This window comes from Narcine bancroftii, chromosome 10, assembly GCF_036971445.1.
Source record: "Narcine bancroftii isolate sNarBan1 chromosome 10, sNarBan1.hap1, whole genome shotgun sequence".
Classification (NCBI taxonomy): domain Eukaryota; kingdom Metazoa; phylum Chordata; class Chondrichthyes; order Torpediniformes; family Narcinidae; genus Narcine; species Narcine bancroftii.
The window spans coordinates 95,578,306-95,602,925 of NC_091478.1; the positions used below are offsets into that span (position 1 = coordinate 95,578,306).

Below are 24,620 nucleotides of genomic sequence, written 5' to 3' on the forward strand. Positions count from 1 at the left end.
GTCCTTTTATGGACAACGTGCCCTACATAGAGGCCCTCATTGCACTCAGCTGTGGATTAGATCGGTAGTTCCTGTCATTCAAGTACTTCATGCCAGACTTGCAAAACAAGCACTTTACTCTAAACTGGATCATGTCAAGGGCTAGGTAGGCAGACAGACAGAGGAAATATGTTCTCAAAGAATGCTCAGGAAAAAAAAATGTAGCATTCCAATGGGCTAGGAGTCGCAGAGTCACACAGCAGGGAACAGGCTCTTCAGCCCTGGGCTACTCCCATTCAGTTGCATTTGGTCTACATTTTATCTGTCTAAATGTCTTTTGAATGTCAAAAGTGTGCCGCCTTCTACAGTTTCCTCTGGAAGCTTGTTCCAGCTACGGACTGTCTTGTGAGTGGAAAAGCCCTTTGGGTGTCTCAAATCTCTCCTTTATTACTTAAACCCATGTTCTATAGGCAACAGTGAAGAAGGCACACCAATGCCTCTACTTACAAAGAAGTCTCAGGAGATTTGGTATGTCATCCAACATTATCAAATCTCTACAGGTGCGCTGTGGAAAGTATATTGACTTGTTGCATCACAGCCTAGTTTGGTAATTGGACAGTCCAGGAATGCAGAAAGTAGCAAAAATAGCCAGATCCATTGCAGCTCTGACCTCCCATGGTCTCGAGAAGGCAGCCAATGTTATAAAGGGCCCCTATTACTCTGGGCGCTGTTGCCTGAAGACCTCTAAGTTTGAGAACAGTTCTTTCCCCAACTAATATCAGGCTCTTGAGCCTCCCTCATTGTATTAATCCTAAACTACTCTGGCACCACCAAATGTCACTTATTTTTGTCTTACACAATGGTACAGCGAATATTTACATTCATCTGAATTTATTATTTTTATTACCTTAATGTAGACTATTGTTTTTTTTAAATTTAAGTACCTGTTGGCTATAGCAATTAAGAATTTCAGTGCAAATATACATTATATAATCTATATGACAAACTTGTTATCTTGTTTGGGAATCACCCACCCTGAAATAGACTGTGAGCATTATCTATGGTCCTCGTGATTTTATAAACCTCTGAGATCACCCTTAGCTTCCTACGACCCAGCCTCTTGCTATAACTCAAGCCTTGGTACAACTCAAGTATCCTGGTAAGTCTCCTCTGCAACTCTTACAATTTATTGATGTCCTTCCTATATCTGGGGAATAAGAACTGCACACAGTTCTCTAAGTGTGCTCTTGCTATACCTTGTACAGCTGTATCATGAGATCTCAACTTTTGTACACAATACCATACCTGATGAAGGAAAGCGTGACTTACGGGAATCCATGCCCCATGACTGGTTAAAATGAAGTTGGATCGGTCAGGATGAGGCTGAGAATCTTGATGGGAACACACAGAAGCTCAGCATTAAACAGAAGAAATTCACCTGCTTCCAGACAACTCGCGTGCCCAGCACTACACTGCCTCTCCACCCAAACATCACAGGTGGTTAAGTTCTGGGAGTGCAGCCTTGGTCTCAACATGCCCCTCAGTGCCCACAGAAGCAGTCACCCTGAGGAAGGAAGCAGCCGAATTGTGCTTAGTTTTCTGATCAGCTGAGTACTCCAATCGTACAGATGTCTCAGTGTATGAGAACTGTGCAGCAAGATGCACCGAGCAGGTTGTTGGAGTTGCCAGATATCAGAATTTATTAAACCAGCTTCTTTGTCTTTGCGAACCCTACAATTTAAATTAAGAAAGCTTAGTGTGCTTTAATGTGATGTTTTTATTAAAATATTTTAAATACCACAACTGCAATTCTAGGGAATTATTTTCTGGGATTTTTTTTGTTAAATATTGAGGGCTGGTTTGTTTTTAATTCTGTCAAACTTGTTTTTGGGACGGGCGGGCCAGGAAGAGAAAGCATCCTGTGTGGACATCCTGCTGGGTGTTGAATGATGCTTTGAACTCAGCCAATCTTTGTTAGCTTTGGTTTAATCTTTACTACCCACCTGTACTATAGGGAACTTTAAACAAAATCTGATAATCTCACATCATTCTCTCACTGTTTTGAGTTTATGCGGCCAATTTGTTGGTTGTGTTCTGGATGGCTCTCTTTTCCTAATCTGAAGTTGAGCAACATTATATTGGAGTTAAACATTTTAAAGGACTATTGAAAGTAAACTATCCCTGAGAACACATGGTTTTGCCCCCGGTGCCCCAGTTTCCTCCCTCGTCCCAAAGACATGCCGTTTGGTAGATTAATTAGTCACTGTGAATTCCTCCTGGTGTGCAAGTAATTGGTAGAATATGGAGAGAATTGATGGGAGTTTTCTATGAACAGGAGTTTACTGATGAGCAGGGAAGTTTAATAGGGAGGTGTGTGTGAGCTGGCATAGAGTCAATAGGCTGAATAGCCTCCTTTGCAGTAAGGAAATATTAAATAAGCTCAGAGCCAGGCAAACGATTAAAAGATGTTTAATCAGATTCATGGATAAGGAATGGTTTTGAGAGATATGGACCAAATGCAGGCGAGTGAGACTAGCTCATGAATACATGGGTGAAATGGGCTGAAGTGTCTGCTTCTCTATGCCTCTATGATTGTTGCATTGCTTTCTTTCTTTGCTTTCTTGAAGCAACAGCTGTGCCAATGATTATTAAATGTAGGGTCAATCACACGGTCATACTGCACAGAAATGGGCCCTTTGGCCCATCATCTCTACTGTACTATCTCATTGACCAGCATTGATCTGTCACTCATGATGCCTTGACAATCAATAGTTTATCATTTGGCGTAGGTGAGAGAAAGAAAGAGGATGGTTGGGTGAAGTAATGTTGGAAGAAACTAGTAGGGTTAGCATGGACCTGAAAATTTTCCTTGCTTATGTTCTGACTGATTTTACGGAAAATGTAATGCCTTTTGTGTGGCATTCACATGACCCACTCAACAGGGTGGATTTTCCCCTGGTTCAAAGACTGGAACTGGGGGCCAATGTTTGACAAGGGGCTGAGATGTGAGATTTCCTCCAGCAGCAGGTGGTGAAGCTTTGGAATTCCTTCCTCAGGATGGCTGTGCAGATTCAATTATTGTGTTCCTCAACACAGATGTTGGCGTTTTTGGATGTGATGGGACTTGATCATTTGGAACTGATGTCAAAGATCAGCCATGGCCTTGACCCTGAAGGGCAGGTCTACTCCTTCTGAATTTGGTTTAGCGTACAAGTTGTACAGTGCAGATTCTGGCCCTTTAGCCCAATGTCCATGCTGACCATCAATGTCCCATAATCCCATTTACCAGCACTTGATCATATCCTTTGCCTTGGTTTGATCCTGGAATTTATTTACATGGTGCTGAAGGTTTAATGTTGGTGGACAGTAGCTCTTTAAAATGTTTACATGGCATTGTTGTCTTCCTTTGTGTTTAATAAGTCAGTTTGTAAAATACATAATAGTTTCAAGTGGGGAGATCACATATAAAGCCAGCTGCATCTGTAAATTGATGCATATGGTGCGATCAGAAGCCTTCCCCAGACTGACCACTGTTGAAGGGGGATGTTGGAATCAAGAAGATGGGGTTACTGTAGGGAAATAGCGGAGAGGTGAAAGATTTGATTAAAAGGTGGCAGAGAATGTCATCCTCTGTTTTAATTTTTTAAATTTAGACATGCAGCACGGTAACAGGCCATTTCAGCCCACAAGTCTGTGCTGTCCAATTTACACCCAATTAACTGACATCCCTGGTACACTTGAACTGTGGGAGGAAACCAGAGTGTACAGGATTCAAACCCCAGTCCCGATCACTGGCGCTGTAAAGGTTTGTGCCAACCGCCTCGCCAACCGTACCACCACCCATTTGTGTGTGTATCCTCCAAGTGAATATAGTGATTGTCCAAGGACTTTGATGGAGCTCTTTAGTCAAAGACCTGAGTGGGGCTAGGCATGGAAAAAATGGTTTCTTGGTCAGGATATCTGAAGTTTTAAATGCAGTCAGTTGCAAATAAAATCCAGTAATGAGAGATTTTTGTACACCAAGTCATGACCAGGTAGAAACTGCAGCTGTGGGTAGTGGTTGAGGGGAATTATAACGAGTAGAGCTGGAAAAACAATGTCAGTGGTGAGGAGGAAGAGGAAGTGGGTGGGGGAAGGTTTGTTGAAGCGTAAAGACCAGCGTGCTGTAGTTGGCTGAATAGCCTTGCTCTGTGGTGTCAACTCAATTCGTGATGGGAGTTCTTACATGGAGAGACATTTGGCCTACATTTTATGGGAGCCAGCTTCTCCAAATGAGGAAACTGACAGATCAGAACCAGGATTTATTGTCATGAAGAAGTCATGTAATTTGGTGTTTTGTGGCAGCATCAATGTGCAAACATACCTATTATAACAATCTTATGACTTTACTGTAAAAAATAAAAGAACAATAATGGTGCACAAAAAGTAAGGCAGTGTTTATTGGTTATTCAGGAATCTGATGGCAGCAGGGAAGAAGTTGTCCTTGTGCCGCTGAGAGAACATCTTTAGGCTCCTATATGTTTTTCCTGATGGAGGCAGAGTGAACAGGTTGTGGCCTGGGTGGTGGGGGTCTTTGAGTATAGAGGCTGCTTTTTTGAGGCACCATGTAGGTGTCCTCGATGGAGTGAAGTCTGGTCCCTGTGATGTCGCAGGCCGAGTTAACAACCCTCTGGAGTCTGTTCTTATCCTGAGAATTGGTGCCTCCGTACCAGGCAGTGATGCAACCAGCGGAATGTTCTCCATGGTACACCTGTAGAAGTTCATGAGAGTCTTCGCTGACATACCAAATTTCCTCAGATACCTCACAAAGTATAGCATCTGGCAAGCCTTCTTTGTGATTGCATCAACGTGGAGACTCCAGGAAAAATCTTTGGACATGTTGACACCAGGAATTTCAAGTTCTTAACCCTTTCTACTACTGAGCCCTCGATGAGGACTGGGTTGTGTTCCCCTGACTGCCTCCTGAAGTCCACAGTCATCTCCTTGGTTTTGCTGATGTTTAGCACAAGGTTGTTGTCGTTAGGCAATTCAACGAGCTGAACTATCTCCCTCCTGAACGCTTCCTAATATTTATTTTGTTTGGAAAATAATTTTCATGCTTTTTTTGCTTTAAACTTTGTAAAGTTACAAGAGTTGTGCTTTGAAATTTGTCAGCATTTCATGTATACAAAATGTTCTCCTCCAAAATATACAGTGTAGGTGATATAAATCACTCTCATTTCCTCAAAGGAAATACTAACATTCAATTAAATTGGAAACTGCAGTGAAAATCAGCTTAAGACTTGCTCTATTCCAGCCACCTGAAGGAAAGGATCCAGGGAAATGTTGGTGTAACAATGGGAAGTGATGATTGCATCAGTTTAATATGGAACGGATTTTATTAGCTGGGAGTTACAGGCAATATTCTGATGGACAGGTAGCCGCGATAGTCCTGTGAAAAATTACCGACTTCTGACAGACTGAGGTTTCAGAATAAAAATGTATTGTAATGGGCAGAGATTGTTGCCTTATATTTAAATGTTAAAGTATTAATGTGTGAGTATGAGAGTTTATTGTCATTACATTTTTTTAAAAGGCAAGGAGATTCTGCTCCAACTCAATAGGGTACTGGAGTACTGTGTGCATTTCTGGTTTCCAAACTTTGAAGGTGGTGCAGAGGAGGTTTATCAGGTTGAACCTGGAAATGAGGGTGGGTTGGTCTATGAGGAAGGATTGAGTCACCTGGGACTAACTGGAATACAGAAGAATGAGAGGCCATTTTATAGAAACATAAAAATTGAACGGGATACATAGAGACAGGAATGTTGTTTCCACTGATAGGTGACACCAAGACTAAGGGAAATAGTCTCCAGATTCAGGGGAGTAGATTTAGGCCGGAGCTGAGGAGGTACTGCTTCTCCCAGAGAGTAGTAAATCTGTCATATTCTCTGCCCAAGGAAGCAGTAGAGGCTGCCTCATTGAATGAATGTATTTAAGACAGTAAGATGTTTGTACATTGGAAGAATTAAAAGTTGTGGAGAAAAGGCAGGTAGGTGGAGCTGAGTCAACGGCCAGATCAGATGTGACCTATACATTAAAGGAAAGAATATTCAGTCTCTGTTAGTGCAAAAAGATGAAAATGAGGTATATTTTGACAATAAAAATCAAAAATCTACTTGAGCTATAAATGTGAAATAAAAACACAACATGCTAGAAATGTTCACCAGTTCAGGCAGCAGTTGTGGAGAGTTTAAAAAAAAAACTTTACAGATCAACTGTTCACGAGCTGGAGCTAGAGGGAATATATTGTCAGAGAAAGGGTAGTGTTAACTGAAGGAAATAGTCGGGATACGCAGGTAATTTTCAGATTAGCATTCCAGTTCGAATGAAGGATCTTCAACCTTCCTTTCCCTCTGCAGGGATGTTGCCTGGCCTGTTTAGTGTTTCCAGCATTTTTTCCCCTTTTATTTTGTGTTTAGGCAACAGTAAGTGCTGAATGCCTGGACATGGAGGCAGGAGAGCTGTACTGAGGTGTGGCTACCTTACATCCTCTAAAGTAGGAGATACAATAGAGGGCTTGTTTCTCTTGATAGTGAGTCGAGAACAAGGGGGGCGGGATGGATTAACCCTGGGGGAAAAAACCAAGAATATGTTGTAAATGCTCACCAGGTCAGGCAGCATCTGTGGGGGGAAAAAAAACAAGAAATGTTTCAGGGCAAGAACCCTTCATCAGACTAGAAAAGGGAGAAACAAGGTTGTGCAGGGAGCAGAGAAGCTGGTGGAGGGTAATGGGTGGATTAGGAATAGCTGTGATAGGCAGTTAAGCTCAGAGGGAGCTGCTTTGTCGACATAATGTGTTGATTGCAAGGCTGTGGGACATTGTCAGCAAGCCAGATGGTTTAAAAGAAAAAATGTGGTGAGACTGGCTGAGTTTGTTCAGCATTTCTGTGTGTTTTTAAAAGAAAGGGAAAGTCTAGGTGAGATGATGACAGGTAGAGGTGTTCAGCTCCCGTAAAAGATGGAGAAAGAGCAATTGAATAGTTTATGGTCAGCTACACTGAAACACAGTGGAAAACTTTGTTTAGTGTGCTATCCAAGCAGGCTGACCTCTGCACCGCACAGCAGAATAAAAATAGAAGTGCACAGTGTAGTGTTAAAAGTACAGTTCAACAGTGCAAGCTAATCATCTTCTACTAATGGGAGGTCAGATAACATCTGGGAACAAAATATCCTTCAACCTGGAGATGCACAATTTCAAACCTGTACATCTGCCCAGTGGGCAGTGGGAATATTGAGTCCTGGAGCTGAGATTCTCTGAGGTTCAGTAACACCCCTGGTATCCGGCACCTATGGTAGATGCTGGCTAAGTGTATTTTCTGGTTGCTTGAGACTTGCCCTTACAATGCCTAACTAATACACCTGCATTAAAAATAAACAGTTTAAAAGACAAAAATACTGTACAAACTTCACTTGCATGAATATACAAACCTTAAAGCATTTTATTTTCAGTCACATTCTTTGAAAACATTTAACTGTGGCTGCATCTGCCTTCTGCCTCCCCTTCCACGGAGCTGCCCAAAAGATGAACAATAACATTATAGATACCCTCCCTCCCCCAAGTTTACAGATAAAGCCTCTCGGGGTGACTCTTCCTGAGCCGGGATAAGGAGACACTTTGAGAGACACCCCAGTGCCGAGCTTTTCATCTTGGGCGATGCCATTGCTGTTTCACACAACTTTATTCAAACAGCAAAGCATGACCAAGGCACTCCTCTGCTGAACATTTGCTCCCATCTTCACCAAAGATAATGCTATTAAGACCAGATATCAATTGGAAATTTTGCCTTTGAGATGGGTTTTGTTTGATTCATGGGCAGAGGTAGGTAAATGGAGCTAAGATTCAGATCACTTGACCATGGAATAGGCTGAGGGACTGTGAGGCTTTCTGTTCTCAGGTGGCGCTGTGCACAGGAAGACGGAGGAGCGGCACTGATATCTGCTTTCACTTTTAAAGGCTACCTCTCGTCTGCGTGAGAGAAGAAGTGATGGCTGCCTCACTGGCATCGAAGTTCAGCAGCTCTTCTGTTCACAGTCCACTGCCATTCCTGAGCACCAGCTGAAAGAGTTAAACATGAAGGTGGACAGCGCTCTGCAGGTGAGTGACCACGATATACTGGAAAGTGGCTGCTCTGTATAAGGGTGCCTATTGGCAAGGTGTCACTATGAATTTTGACAATCCTTTTGTTTCCCTCCTCAACTTTTACCATTAGTTCATTCCAAACATCCATGATCTAACATTGAGTTTTAGTAACTTTGTTTGTTTATTTGTCACATACCTAGTCCAGTGAGGAGAGTTCTGCGAGGAATCTGTGTCCAACATTCACACATAAAGAGCACAACCTACCAAGTTTAGTTGCAATGAAAAGAAAAAATCAGTTGGGACAAAGCACTCTTGAGCCTTCTACTCAATGGGAGGAGGGGGAAGAGAGTGTGGTGGGTCCTTCAGTATCATGTCTGCCTTTCCTAGGTAGATGGAGTCCATGTAGGGAAGGGGAGGAAACCTACCTTGCCCAATAAACAATCTTGCTAAATAATCTACCCAAAAGTGCTGGAGAGTTTTTTTTAATGATTTCTCTTTGCATCAATCAATTTAACTTCTTCACTTCAAGTAATAACAAATCTAACTGAGACTGTTTTGAATTTTACAGTGTCATGGTGGCATGGTTAACATAGCAGTTAGCACAACATTATTGTAGCACCAGCTGGGTTGAAATCCTGCACTCCTTGTAAGGAGCTTTATGTTCTCAGTGACCCATGTGGGTTTTCTTGGGATTAACCATTAAGATGGATGAGGAGTTTTAAAAAAATGAAAACAGTGGAAGCAAATAGAGGTGGGTAGGCCATGGATGTTCACTGCTTGCTGCAGATTCTAGTATCTGCAGTTTGTATTTCTATGTGGAATGTTAACTGCTTCTCTCGCTTCACAAATGCTGTCTGAACCGTTCAGGATTTCTAGCCGTAAAGAGCTGGATGTGGAGAGTAGTTCACTGCTGCTCTGAGCTTGCCACAGTGAAGCGCAGAGGGAAGAGTATGTGCTAGCGTGAGCAGCTCAGACCCAAAGTACTTGTCACACTTCAGACAAGATGTGAAGTATACCCGCAGTACCTTCTGAACTCTGCCCTTGCACACTCAACCTGTGTCTGATGTTTGTTTTTGCCGGGGCATGAGTTGAGGCTACCCGAAAGCTGACTGTTGGTTTTTCATTTGGATATCAATGTTTGAGGGTAGGTTCTCATTTGGTGAGCTGCCATCAACTGCTGCATTCCTTCTGGTGAAGATTCTCCCGACAGCATTGGGGGGAGGGGGGGGAAGGAGTTCTGGGATTCAAACACAGTGCCAATGAAGGAATGGTGATGTATTTCCAAATGTGTGACCCGCAGTGGCCGTGCTTGTTCTCCTTGGCAGTGGAGCTGTGTTTACAGGTGCAGTCAGAGTAGACTGGATAACCGGTTTAATGTATTTTGTACACCATGCATCTTCTGTGTGCCAGTGGTAGAGGAAGATGGTGGATGGAGTGCCAGTCAAGCTTGTTGCTTTTCCTTGGGAGGTGTCAAGCTTTCTGAGAGTGGTTGGTTTTGTACTTATCCAGGCAAATGGAGAGTATTCCATCATAGCCATGACTACTGCCTTATCGATGGTGGGAAGACTTGAGGTGTCAGCAGATACTGGACTGCTAGCCTCTTCCCTGCTCTTGTGGTCATGGTGTTTATTTTGCTGGTCCATTTGTAAAAGAGCTGGATTTGAACTAAGGATTCTCTTTAGACTGACCTGCATGCATTGGGTTTCTACCTATTGTGCAAGGCATTTGAGAACACTGGAGAATGTACGAAAAAAAAGTTTTGAAAGAATGTTTTTTTTTAAAAAAAAGGCTTTCCAGACTCCAGATTGAGGAGGTCTGCTTTTTGTTTCTTTAGAAAAGAGACGAGAGATGTCTGGTAAAGGTTGTGAATGGTTTGGACAGGGTTAATGAACTGAGAATGTATCTGCTTGGAGAATCCAAAACTAGGAGCCATTAATGCAATAGGGAAATTGCCAAAATTTCTTGCAAAAAATGAGTAGAATGTAGAATTTGCAGCCACAGGAAGTGGTTGAGGCAAATAGCTTGGGTGCTTCCAAGAGAAGACTGAGCATGTGGACGAGGGAAGAGAGTCGAGCGAAGCTGTGAGATGAGCTGGACTGAAAAGTGAATACAGCACAGAATAGTTGAACCAGCTGGTCTACATCTTCATTTTTGTCTCCTTCCTCTATCACTCATTCAATGTCTTGATGATGAATGAAATTTTGGGGGTTATCCTGGTTGCCTTGTCGAATGCTTAGCTCTTCGATCCATACCTGCTAACCTCCTCACTTGTTATCTTCTAGGGTTACAAAGTGGCGTTGGAAAGTTTGGGTCACTGTGAATACGCGATGAAGGCTGGATTCTACCTGAACCCAAAAGCTATCGAGACCTCCTTACAGGTAAGTACAGGTTCAGATCACCTGGCAGGTGTTTGTGACCCTACACACAACAGGTAAATACCACAATGTGATAGGAGACTTGATCCTAGCACATAGAATTGGGCAAAATTTGTCAGAAAAAAGGTGGGGAGGAAAGCCTGCAAATTAGGGAGTGGATTGTTGGACGCGACTCTGGTCACTGGTGAGGGATTTTGATCAAGGATGGACATCTAGTGGTGGAGAGAGAGAGCTGCAACAGGGTGAGAAACACTGGGGCTGCAGATGCTGGAACCTTGAGCAAACATTGAGAAGCTGGAGAAACTCAGAGGATTAGCCAACATCCGTGGAGAGAGAGAGTTGTTTAAAAAAAAAAGCAGGGAAAGATTTTTGAGCTCTGATTGCCCATGCTGTGTGTTGTGTATGCCGGATCGATTCCTGACCCGGCAAAGTTTGATGGTCATATTCTCCCACGGTCACAAACAAATGAATTTTGGCTCCATGTTTCTGTTGATTTGCCCATCTGTTGCTGACATCAAAATATCATGGATGTGTTGACATGGGGTTAACGAGGTGACAGTGCTAAGAACACTCTTGTGGAGACCTTCAAACCTGCAGAATGTAACCATGCGAGAAGTAGCAATTGTTTGGAATCCCTGCGGTCAGTTAGGAGTTATATATAGAAATGATGGCATGGCATGGGGCAGGCCAGGTTCTGGAACTGGGCATCTTCAGAATAGGAGGATGAGAAGGCTCTACTGCTGCTCAAGAGGAACAAGGTCATAAAATCATGGTTTTCCAGTGCAGATCCACCTGCCAGTCCCATTTTACTGTCTTCATCCAATAACCTGCTTATCCTTTCCAATCCTGTCCAAATCTCTTTCAACATTATAGTTGTCTGTGTCTCCACCACTTTCCCCAGCAGCTCATTCCACCAGTCTCAGTGTAAGAAAAGTTCCCCTCTGGCTCCTTTTAAAACTTTATACTCTCACTGTATGTTGATGTCCTCCAGTTTTAATCTCTAGGAAAAGACTGAGTAAGCCTGAAGTTCCACAATAGGAATGTCCTAAATGAACTAAAGTAGGCACTAGAAACAAGCCTTTTGCATTTAGTTCCAGTTTCACTACTCTTCATTCTAAAGAGCCCTAACATTTATTTCTGACTTGGGTGAATGTGTGCATTAATGATGGATGCATTAAAACACAAGAAGACAGGGGCAGGAATAGGGTACTTGGTCCATTGAACCTATTCTGTGATCTTGGCTGGTCTGACCAAAGCTTTAGTTCACCTGTGCATTCCCATCAACCTCAACTCCTTAATCTTTCAAATATTTATCTACCTCCATTCACCACACTCTGAGAAGTTCCTATGTACCTCATTTGAGACTTTCCCATTTCTACCTCTACCCCTTAAGATTTTAAGCTTCAATAATATCATTCCTAACCTCTGAAAGGAACACATTAACTTTTGTATCTGTTCGTGATGAGATAACCCTCTTGTATCAAGAATTAGATGTGAAATTCTTCTGGAATATCTCACTTCTCGTAAATCCTCAAAATAGAGGGATAAAACTGGTCACAGATGTAACCTCACCCACATCCTTTATAATTTTAGCAGCATTTCCCTATTTTAAACTACAACCCTGTAACCATGAAGGCAACTGATTATTCAAAATGGTCGAGACCGGCCCTATATTGGATAAGCGTTTTTTTTTGGGAGAACTGGTCATTTTTTAAAAACAGCCCAGTAACAACAGCAAATCACTTGTATCAATGTTTAAACTTCAACAAACAATAATGGAACTCTTTAGGCATTAAAATGTTTAATTTTCACCAAAAAAAAAAGCTGGCTGCTGATCCCCGGCATGGACCATCCTGGGCCAGTGGAGCACTCACTGGTGAATCAGCGAGTTCCTGACTCCGAGTCCCAACTCTGAATCCTCCCCTAAGCCTACCGTACACACACACCACGGCTGAGGGGAGGGTTCGCCATCAGGAGCTCCGTTGTGCCGAGAAGAGAGGGAAGGGAGAGGAGATGAAGGAAGGGAGTGAGGGAGGGAAGGGGAAGGAACACCACTGAGCCTGAAGTCCCACTCCTGCCCGGGAAGCCGCTCTCCTTGATGACACTTGCGGCTGGGAGACAGTGGCACGCAGTTTGAGGGAGAGTTGGAAAGAAAAGTCTATAGGGGAAGGTAACGAAGAAATGGAAAGAGAAAGGGGAGGGAGTTACCCGAAACGAGGACAATCTTCATTCTAAGTTCATGTTGAGTGAATTTTTTTCAACCTGGCTTCGAAAAAATTTCAGATAAATGAGAATTTCAACTTTGTTTCGGATATCCTCATTTATCCAAAATTTTTTTTAAATTCAGATAAATGAGAATTTCTGCTTGGTTTCGGATATCCTCATTTATCCAAAATTTTTAAAAATTCTGATGAATGAGAATTTCAGCTTTGTTTCGGATATCCTCATTTATCCAAAATTTTTAAAAATTCCGATAAATGAGGATTTCCGAGAATCCAATTTCAGATAATCAGAGAGTTGTACTACGTCTCGATAAAGGTTCGTGAAACGCTGACTGACCATTTCCACTCACTGATGCTCCCTGACCCACTGAATCCCTCCAGCAGCCCAGCGTTTGCTCAAGATTCCACTATCAACAGTTCTTGTGTTTCTCTAAGACCAATATGCCATTTGCTGCCTTACCAACTTGCTCTGCCTGCTAACTTCTTGTATTTCATACACAGGAACACCTAACCTCCTCAGTCGTCTGCTCATTTACAATCGCTCTCCATTATCTAGTTAATCTACCCTTTAATTTCTTCAAACAAAATCCAAAATGTATGACATTACAGTTTCATATATTTAAGCCAATTTTCCATGTTTTTGTCCATATCTTGTTGCAGGTACCAGAAAAAATTATCACAACTTGTTTCCTTGTCTACTTTCTTATTATTGAGAAATGAATGCTTTACATTCTGCCCCCTCTAAGTTATTAATATAGATAGTAAATGATTGTTGGCCGATCCTTGGGGCTCTCCACTTTGCAGCTTGATAAAGTTCTCTTCAGATTGTCTTCAAGTGAAAATCTATCTTTAATACTGTGTGCTATTGTTCCTCAACTTTGACACCTTGTAACACCTTGTCAAATGGCTTCTGAAAATCCAAATACAGGACATCTGATAGTTTTCCTTTATTAACTCTTTCACTAAAGCGCATAATCTTGTTTTGATTACTTTAAGTTTCTCAAAATGATTAGCTACTTTTTTCTTGTTTATAGATTCCACACCCCAGTCACATTAAGCAAGAAGTGTAGATGCTGGAATCTTGAGCTGACAATGAGGGAGTTGCAGTGGGTGGCGCAGCATCCATGGAGAGAAACAGTCAATGTTATGGGTCGGGACCCTTCCTTAAGCCGAGGATGGAAAGGGGATATACCAAGCATAAAAATGGGGAGTGAAGGGCTGGGGATGGGACAAGAGGTGATAGGATAGTAGACCAGTGAAGGGTGGGAGAGAGGTAGGGAAGACCACTGGGCGAGGGGTTGGATATGACTTATGTTTTTTTTGAACAAGGTGCAAGACAGCCAGCCAGCATGTGTCTATAAAAGTAGGGGTCTGGAAGATAACGCATGGAATCATCTGTTCTGTGTGATTGAACCATTGTTTTCAATTGCTTGTTGAAAATGGGGTTCACAAACTTGGGTTTTGATTGGGTGCTGGGTCCTTTAATGGATCAAATACTGAACCTGTTTTGTCCCTTTGTGTCTGGTTTCTTTCCAGGGCTGCTGCAGTGAGGCTGAAGTGAAGCAAGCAGGCAGGAGACAGTATCCTGCCCAGCCACTACAGTCTGAGCTTCCCACCGTACCTGTGCAGATCGGCCCTCACTTCCTGAAGGGCGTCTCCTTCAGTGAGTCTGGAGCAGAGAATCTGAAGCTGAAGATGGTAGCTAATTCCTCAACAATACATTCTGTGAAGGATTTAGAATGCTCTTTATTCTGAAATTGTATTTTGAGTTGTATCAGTGCTGCTGTGGTTTCTGCACACTAGAAATGATCATTGGTGCTTGTATTTGCTGAATTGTCAGGAGAATGGGTTTTGATTCACGATTACAAAGATGATTGTAACCTTTGTCTCCATAAACAGTGAAGGTTCTTGAATCACTGGATCAGGGAAAATTCTGTTTGTGTTGGGCATCGATTTCCTCCCAAGAAAAGGGAGAACGCGAGGCTTGTCACCAACTGCACTCCCCAGCTGCTTACACCATATCCCTCCATGGCAAGTGAGCCAGAGTATTGGGAGCCTTGGTGATGCTGGAACTTGAGCTGAACTTTGGATGTCATCCATGCCATTACCAAGATACTATTTTGCCTCATTTGGGTCACTTAACTCTGTCTCTTCTCCAAATCATCATCTGTGCTTCTGTGCCTGCACTTAACTATTGTAATGCAGACCTGGCCAGCCGCCCTTGTCCTATGCTCCATAGTCTTGAGACAGTCCAAGCCATGTCCTCACTGGCATCCTCCCACTTTCTCAGTTCAAATTCCTGCACCCTTGCCATCTCCTTTGGACAAATTTCCTTAATCTCGGACTCCTCTGGTTCTGACCTCTTGACCATCTCGTTTAATTGCTCTCCATTGTTAGTCGTGTCTCCAGTTCCAAGTATTCCCACCCTTCATCCTTCCCTCATTCATTGAGATACTCCTTGACTGAGATTTTTGGCCATCTTATTTGAATTGTGAAGTGCCTTGGAATGTTTTGTTGCGTTAAAGGTGCTATCTACATGCAGGGGAGGGACTTGAAATTGGAATAGAATGCTTTGGGTTTCAGTGCAATCATCTGATTGCAAAATGATATTTTGGGTACATTAAAGGGTATTCTATTGCGACTGGCCATGTTCTTTACTCAGCCATTTCAGACCCTCACTGTTCCTCCCTGTTGATGCACCCTCTTCTATCGACAATGCTCTCTAGTAGCTGCTGAACTTTAGTTTTAGTTTACAGAGGGGTGTGTACCTTGGAAAGGCATCAGTTAATCCCAAGCCTATCCCTGCTGAAGATCCATTCATACTTGGAACAGACTTTGTTGGATAGTGGTCTGAACTAGATATCTTGATTGAGGACACCCCTCCCTTGGCAGTGAGGTTAATTACTTTCCCTTGATTGTGATGCAGTCACTTGCAGTTCTGTGCTATCCCCATGTGCCACAGCTATTTAATGGGTTACAAAATCATGGCCAGCGCACAGTACATCAGATATTGAAGGATTAATTGATCTTAAGGTTCAACAGATTTTTGCATGTGGAGAGCTGAGACCAAACATGACACATCCCTGCACTGAGGCAGTTATTGTTGCAAATATATTTGGTTTAATCTGTGTATGTTTGCAGATGGCAGAAGGATGTCTTGCTTCTTATAACACAAATGTTTTGGCCTACTATGTCTGTACCAGCCATGATGCCAATCTAAACTTATCGCATCTGCCCACATATTGTCAGTCAACGTATCAGATCAAGACTCTTTGTTGAGACTCTATCTTGATACCGAGAGTTTTGATAAAAGCTCCCAACTTGAAACGTTGACTGTCCATTTCTCTTCCTGGATCCTGTCTGATGTGCTGAGTCCCTCCAGCTTCTTGCTGTTTGCTCAGGATTCTAGTGCCTGGAGTTTTTGTTTATCTCAGGTGTTTACATACAGGGATGGTGGTGGAGACTGGTACAATAGGGACATTCAAAAGAGTCTCAGACATATGTTTGCAAGAAAAATTGAGGGTTATGGATGTGAGGGAGGGAAGGATTAGATTGTTGTGGAATAAGTTTACAAGAGGTCAGCTTAAACTTACAAGGGGACAGGGAGAAAGTGTGATCAAACTTACAGGGGTGGGCGGGACAAAGTAATCAAACTTGGGGGACAGGGAGAATGTGCGATCAAACTTACAGGGGGCGGGACAAAGTAATCAAACTTGGGGGACAGGGAGAAAGTGTGATCAAACTTACAGGGGGGGGGTGGGACAAAGTAATCAAACTTATAGGGGACGAGAACAAAATGTGATCAAATTTACAGGGGGATGGGACAAAGTGATCAAACCTACAGGGGATGGGAAAAAAGTGTGATCAAACTTTACAGGGAGGACGGGACAAAGTGATCAAACTTGCAGGGGATTGAATTAGGTGTCTGCTTCTGAAAGCTGGCATAGCTACAATGGGCTGAGTGACCACCTTTAAGTTTATTGTCACATGTACCGAGGTACAGTGAGGAAGTTTGTTTTGCAAGCAGTCCAGCTTGTGGCAAAGAGGTCAGTTAGGATGGAGTAAAGGCAACACTCTTTTACCATTGCAAGATTTATTCAGGAATCTGATAGTGGCAGGTAATAAACTGTCCGTGAGTCTGGTGATGCATCATCTCACACTCATGAATCTTCTTCCCAACAAGAGGAGTGTGTCAAGTTCCTCAGTACGTTGCTGCTTTTCTGATACAGCGAGAAGTGGAGTGAATGGGAGGGAGGGAGGTTCATCTGAGCTGTGTGCACAGATTTTGTGAACAAAGGCCTTCAAATGGGGTCCTGGGTGCCTCCTTAAAGTGAACCCCCGTGTTGAAAAAAGCTTTGGTTTGACAGAGAATGTCCAGTGAATGTCTAATGTGGACTTGTTTGGCTCTCCTTGCAGCAAACAATGGTGCAACTCATCAAGGAGGCAGCTGGACAGAATGAGATCTCCCCACGTGACGAGTCTCCAACAGAAATCCTCAATCAAGTCTGCCCATCTACTTGGCGAGGAGCCTGCAAGACGGCTGTTCAGCTGCTGTTTGGACAGGCTGGGTTGGTGAGTTCTCGCTGCTGTGATTGGTGTGTGAAGATGTGAACTAACTATGTGGGATAGAGGAGGCACCCATGAGAGTTGGTGTGTGGGGGTTCAACCAAGTCACTCAGTTCCTGGTTTTACTGTCAGTATGTGGCCCGCACAACCGGAATGTAGGCCACCCAGGGCCCACACAACTGGGATGTACACCACCTGGGGCCCGCATGACAGAATGTAGACTGTCCGGGGCCCGCACGACCAGGATGTAGACCACTCAGGGCCCGCACGACCGGGATGTAGACCACCTGTGGCCCAGTCAATGAATTACACCACTCCAAACAATTAGTTGAAGCCTGATGATCGAAACATAGGCACAAATACCTTGACATTTGGTAGACATCACCAGGCCGATCAGCCGTGCTCTTACCCCCCCGAGCAATTGGTCCCCCACTCTTGTCCTTGGGGTGGAGGCAATCTAACTGGGTGGCTCAGTGGTAGAATTCAGTCCTGACCCAGAATGCTGTTTGTGTAAAGTTTGCATGTTCTCCCTGTGACCATGTTGACTTCCCCCAGGCACTCCCATCTCCTCCTGCACTCCAAAGTCAGTAGGTTAATTGGCTGCTGTAAGTCGAACTTTGTGTGTAGAGGATGGGTAGAATCATGGCTGGTGGGAATGGGGGGTGGGGGGTGGGGGGAGAGTTGATGGGAATGTGAGAAGAATAAAATAGGATTAGTGTAGATGGTCAAAGCAGATTTATGGGCCAGTTGCCATGCTCCACTTGCTTTCTGGGTTTCAGTGATTTGCTCAGTGTTGAATGACCCTTTTACAATATAGTAAAATTGGTGGGATAAGCTGAGGTAGGGAAATGCATGTGTATGGATTGTTTGGGGTGGGGGGGGGAACAAACATAGAAAATACTAGAAATACTTCTGGAGAGAGAAAGGGTCAATGTTTCTGGTCTGTAACCCTTCATCAGAGAATGTGATGCTGGACTGAATACGCTATCTCCTCCCAACTATTAGGTGGTGGTGGACACAGCGCAGATCGAGAATAAGGAAGCTTATGCACCACAGATCAGCCTCGAGGGTTCCAGGGTTGTGGTTCAGGTACCTTCAACGTGGTAGGTACAGTCATGCTTTCACAACCCTGTTTCAGCCAATGCAAAGTATCCATTTTTTTGTGATTAACAAACCTTGGGACTGCTTCCCTGCAGTGGTTGGTATTTGCATTCACGACACTCTCTAGCATGAGTGTTGCATCAGGAAATCATGGCCCATGTCAATACTAGATTAGGTGTGAAGGAAAGCTACCTCTGCACTCCCCAACATGCAACCTTTTCACAGGTTCATCAGAGCAAGAGATGGGCCCTCCATCATTGTGGACTAGATTCGAATCCAGAACATGCAGCTGAAGAAATCATTAAACATAGACACATAGAAGATAGGAGCAGGAGTAGGTCATTCGACCCTTCGAGCCTGCTCCGCCATTCAGCGAGATCATGGCTGATCTTAAAGTTCAGTACCCCGTCCCCGCCTTCTCTCCGTAACCTTTAATATCCTTAGACTGAAGAAATATATCTAATTCCCTCTTAAATATATTTAATGAACCTGCCTCTACTTCCCTCTGTGGCAATGAATTCCACAGATTCACCACCCTCTGGGTAAAGAAATTCCTCCTCATCTCGGTCCTAAATGGTTTGCCTATTATCCTCGAACCATGGCCCTGGGTTCTGGATTTTCCCGTCATTGGAAACATCCCATCTGCATCCACTCTGTCCAGTCCTGCCAGAATTTTATAGGTCTCTATGAGATCCCCTCTCAATCTTCTAAACTCCAGCGAGTACAATCCCAATTTGCGCAATCTTTCCTCATAAGTCATTCCTGCCATTCCAGGTATCAGCCTGGTGAATCGCCTCTGCACTCCCTCCATTGCAAGAACATCCTTCCTTAGATAAGGTGACCAAAACTGCACACAATACTCCAGGTGGGGTCTCACCAAGGCCCTGTACAGCTGCAGTAAGGTATCCTTGTTCCTAGACTCAAACCCTCTTGATGTGAAGGCCAACATACCATTTGCATTTTTAACCGTCTGCTGTACCTGCATGCTCACCTTCAGAGACTGATGTACAAGTACCCCTAGGTCTCTCTGCACTTCCCCATCTCTTAATCTATTGCCATTCAAATAGTAATCTGCCCTCCGGTTTGTATTACCAAAGTGGATAACCTCACATTTATCCACATTGTAGTGCATTTGCCATGTATCTGCCTAGACCTTTGATGCGGGTTTTGCCTTTGGGCAGTCTACTTTCTGATGTCTTATGAACTGGAGTAGAGGGATGAGGTTCCTTTTAGCTGTTTGTCTTACAGATGGTTATTGGGATAAATTCTGTTGCCCCTCCTGGGACCATTAAGCACTCTCAATATTGGCTTTAAACCTTTGAGACCTGTCTTGGCACAAATGGTGTTAAACAGGGCAGTCAGCGTTTTGTGGATCACTGAATTGAAAACTTTCCAGTTTAAAACATGTTGTTACACTTATGTAATTCTATTTAAACTACTGATCCTTAATGAGTGATCCCTTGCTGTGATTTTCCACAGGGTTAACCAGTCAGGTTGGTGAAACCAGATGGTGTGAGGAAGAGGTTTGGGGATAGGTGGATAAATGGGAATGTGAGTGTGACTGTGTCATAGATCAAATATGGTCAACCCCGACTATCCGGAATTGAAAGCAACCAGCAACCTCAACCAGCAAAAAAAAAGGGGGAGATAAATAAATAAAAAAGAAGGGTAAATAAAAAATTTAAATAAACATTTTAAATTGTAAACTTAACACACAAATCTTTGGTGAAGATGGGACCAAATACTGAGTCAGTGGAGTGCCTTGGTCATGCTTTGTTCATAGCAGCAGTTTGAATAAAGTTGTGTTTGAATAAAATGGTTGATGCCGCTCACTGTTAAATTGTCTCATCCCTGCTGAGTAAGAGTCTTTATTAGTATGTTATTAAGTATATGAGTAAGGCTTTATCTTTAAACTTGGTGGGTGGGGGGGGAGTTAATTATGATGTTATTATTCTCCTGTTGGGCACCTCCATGGAAGGGGAGGAACCTGCAGATGCTGTGACTGTTAAATGTTTTCAAAGAATATGACTGAAAATGTTTTAAGGTTTATAGATTCATGCAAGTAAAGTTTGTTCAATGTAAGTACAGTATAGATTTTTTGGTCTCTTAAACTCTATTGTTAATGCAGATGTATTAGTTAGGCATTATAAGAATGAGTCTCAGGCAACTGGAAAACTCGCTTATCCAGCATCTACCAGTCCCTGTAGGTGCCGGATAGCAGAGGTTTTACTGTATTTTATAATGATTATCATGTTCCCTGAGTAGAGTCAATAGAGAATGAAATGGCCTCTTCCTGCATGGTGAGGAAATGTGGAAATCAAGGAAAACCTTGGGATTAGGAATTGAGAAGAAAGGAAAGGGTGGGTGTGGGGGTGGCAAAAGGATGAATGGTGGGGCCCTGGGGAGCATTGTTGTAGAACAAAGAGACCTGGGTTTACAGGTATATCGCTTCATAACACTGGTGAGGGTGGTAATGAAAGCGTTTGGCATGCTTTCCTTCATCGGTCAAAGGGTTCAGGAGAGGAGCTGGGATGTTGCGTTGCAACAATACAGGAAGTTGGTGAGACTGCATTTGGAGTATTGTACGCAATTTTGGGCACCTAGCTAAAGGAAAGATGCCAAGCTGGAAAGGCTGCAGGAAAGACTCATGAGGATGCTCCTGGGACTGGGAGGGCTTGGATTATACAGAGAGGCTGGATATGCTGGGACTTTTACCCCTGGAGCATAGTAGGCTGAGGAGGTGGGGGGGGGGGGCCTTATTAGATGTTTATGAGGCCCATAAATAAGATAAATAGTCATAGCCTTTTTCCCTAGAGTTGATTAATCTTAAACTATGAAGCATAGGTTTAAGGTGAGAGGTGAAAGATTTCAGAGGGAGCTGAGCGGCATCTTCACACAGAGGGTGGTGGGTATGTGGAACGAGCTGCCTGAGGAAGTAAAGTTCAGTTTGAACGGCATTTGGACAGGTACTGTACAGGAGCAGGAAAGGCAGGTAAATATGACTACAGTTAGTCCCCGACTTATGGCCATAATTGGGACTGAAGGATGAGTCGTAACTCGGACGTAAATTGGATTCGCCCCACTGCTCATGGATTAACAAGGTCTTAAGGCAATTTTAAAAAAAAGATTTTCAACAAATGAACCTGTAATAAAGAATGTCAACGTATGTTCAATACCTATATAAAGATACTCTACAAATGAACTTCTAGTAAATAATAAAGTCATGGGACTCGGACCGCTGTCGGGAGCGTGAACGGTCGGTTTACTAAAAATTAAATTGTTTTAATTTCAACTGTAACTACAACTATGTATTGAAACCCTGATTTAGCGCAACCCTTTTATTTTTGCAATGCAATTTTAATGAGGTCCCACTGTGTACTGTACTTTTATTAAAACTACAGTACAACTACATTTGTATTAAAAGTTTCTTTTTAAATTTTGGTCGTATGTGTGGGTGGACTACCTGTAGTTTGGTTAGCGTTGTCAATATGGGTGAGAGTCTATTTCCATGCTGTAGACCTTTGTGATCTTGCTTTAGTAACCTATTTTATTTCAAGGTGTCTGAAGGAGGATCCTGCCACCATGTCTCTGCTCCAGCGATGCCTGGACCCTGAGAAAACACTCGGGCTGGTGGATGTGTTGTACACGGCCGTTTTTGACCTGTCCAAGTGGAAAGAGCGAAGGTACCGCACTGAGCTCCTTCAGCAGATGGAGTATGTTCTTTGATGTCACTGTGTACATTCCTTTGCCGCCCCCCTTTCTCCCCCCCACCCCCTTACATGCCCACTGACCTGGTCTTTCTCCCTAAGCAGGAACTGAAGACCCATTCTGCATGTTGCCTGATTCTGTATCTCTCATTATTATATTGTCCATGTCCTCTTTAATTTCAAGCTGTTCATTCTGCTTTTATAAAGGAATTCACAAGGTCCCTGCTTCAGCCTCAAACTCTGTTCCTTCATCTGCTTTGCAACCTGATCCCAAAAACATTTGTCTCCTCTTCCAAATCTTACCAACTTCCAGCTCCTTGCTGAAATTCTGCTGTGCCAGGCTTGGGCAGAACACAGGTCGGGTGGGTTGGTTTGGTTCAGCTGAGCATAGTCCCAAATAGCGTTCCCTCAGTATAATTTCTAGTGACTTATTGTTAACCTATGCAAGTTACAAAAAAACCCCAAAAATTGTGTTGTGCACAAGTATTGCAAATTCTGGGCTGTCTGAACAGTTAGGTGTGATGCATATTTGCAAGGAAAGTGCAGGGTTTGTGGTGTGATTTCCTGCCAGGAGCTGGTATTTACCTTCAAGTGGTACCTGGATAAGGGGCAAGTGAATGCCTTTAAAGCTTTGTGCATTTGGAAGTGGGCGCCACTGCTAGAATCAATGCCAATTAATGTGAGTGCATTTCATATTGTGAAACCCTTTGGCCTTGCATTCCCTTTCAGTTTTAATTCTAATCCTGAGTTCTTGTTCCTTCACCATTTCATGGAGCAATGGTGCTAAAAGTTCTGTAGTCATGCATTCCAGCTAATTCCCCCTCTCTGCACCTCTGCATGCAGTCCTGTTTATAAGAACTGAAATAGGAGGAGGAGTAGGTCATGTGACCTTGAGCCTGTTCTGCAAATTAATTTAATCACAGTTAATTTGATCCAAAGCTTCAATTTCTCACCCCATCCCCAGAACACTTGATTTCCCATCATCTCAGCCTGTTTTAAAAAAAACCTGATCCACAGTCAGAGAATTTCAAACATGTACAATGTACAGATTAAATTTCTCATCTTACTTCAAAGTAGTCATCCCTTTATCCAGAGACTAGAGTTCATAATTACAGACCCCAGATTCTCTAACCACAGAATCAAAATTTATTGTCATAAACAAGTTGTGAAATTTGTTGTTTTGCGACAGCATCATATAGTGCAGATGTTCATATTATAACCATCTTGTGCATTCTATATTTAAAAAAAATAGTGCATGAAAAGTAAGTCAGTGTTGATTAATCTGGAATTTGATAGCAGCAGGGAAGAAGCTATCTTATTCCACTGAGTGCTCATCTTTAGGCTTTTGTACCTCTTTCCTGATGGTAGCAGAGTGAAGAGGCCATGGCCTGGGTGGTGGGGGTCTTTGAGGACAGAGGCTGCTTTTTTTTAAGACTCCACCTCATGTCGATGTCCTCGAGGGAGTGAAAGTCTGGTGCCTGTGATGTCGCAGGGCGTGTTAACAACCCCCTGGATTTTATTCTGGTCCTGAGAGTTGGCGCCTCCATACCAGGCAGTGATGCAACCAGCCAGAATGCTCTCCATGCTACACCTGTAGAAGTTTACAAGAGCCTTTGGTGACATACCGAACCTCCTCAGGCACCTCACAAAGTCTAGCCGCTGGTGAGCCTTCTTTGTGATTGCATCAACATGGAGGCTCCAGGACAGATCCTTGGAGATGTTGACACCCAGGAATTTGAAGTTCTTGATCCTCTCCACTACAGAGCCTTCAATAAGGACTGGGTCATGTTTCCCCCCCCCCCCCCCCAACTTTCTCCTGAAGTCGATAATCATTTCTTTGGTTTTGCTGACATTGAGCACAAGGTGTTGTCGTTACACCATTCAATGAGCTGATCTATCTCCATCCTGTACGCATCCTCATTACCTTTTGTGATTCTGCCAACAACTGTGGTGTCATCGAAAAACTTGTAGATAGCATTGGAATTGTGCCTGGCCACCCAGTCAAGGATGTATGATGAGTCGAGCAGTGCGTTATTGCTGCAAGGTCTACTTGATCTCTGTTCATGGCACCGTGCACTATGAAATCAATCTTTGCACTCCCACCCTGAACAGTACTCTTGGTTAAAACCAGCTCAGACCTCCATTGTGTATTTTGTGTATGAACAACAGTCCGCCAATTATGGACTCTGCAAACGCGAGTTTCCTTAATTCAGCATATTATTAATCTTCCCTGTTACTTGCTGTACTGGAGTACTAAGTTCATGTAAAACAGTGGTTCTCAACCTTTTTCTTTCCACTCACATTCCACTTTAAGTATTCCCTATCCCATAGGTGCTCTGTGATTAGTAAGGGGTTGCTTCAGGTGGTATATGGTGGAAAGAAAAAGGTTGAAAACCACTGTTTTAATCGTACCTAATTGACTTGTTATGTGCACGGTTTCATAACTCTAAAGGAAATGGACCAATGACAATTTTTCTCAAGCAAAATATTTCAGTAACAATTGGGTCTAGAGCAGTGATTCTCAACCTTCCCTTCCCACTCACTTACCACC

General features: G+C 43.2%; 1 protein-coding gene across 4 annotated transcripts in view; it reads left to right on the plus strand.

The window, feature by feature from the left end:
• Window positions 1-24,620, plus strand: part of garre1 (granule associated Rac and RHOG effector 1) — a 151,969-nt gene that overhangs the window by 110,256 nt on the left and 17,093 nt on the right. For all 4 annotated transcript variants that reach the window (XM_069902018.1, XM_069902017.1, XM_069902020.1 and 1 more), the window contains 6 exons: window positions 7,973-8,113; window positions 10,381-10,476; window positions 14,232-14,393; window positions 17,112-17,267; window positions 18,267-18,364; window positions 21,920-22,045. In XM_069902018.1, the coding sequence (XP_069758119.1) occupies window positions 7,973-8,113; window positions 10,381-10,476; window positions 14,232-14,393; window positions 17,112-17,267; window positions 18,267-18,364; window positions 21,920-22,045 (779 nt within the window). The remainder of the gene's footprint in view (window positions 1-7,972; window positions 8,114-10,380; window positions 10,477-14,231; window positions 14,394-17,111; window positions 17,268-18,266; window positions 18,365-21,919; window positions 22,046-24,620) is intronic.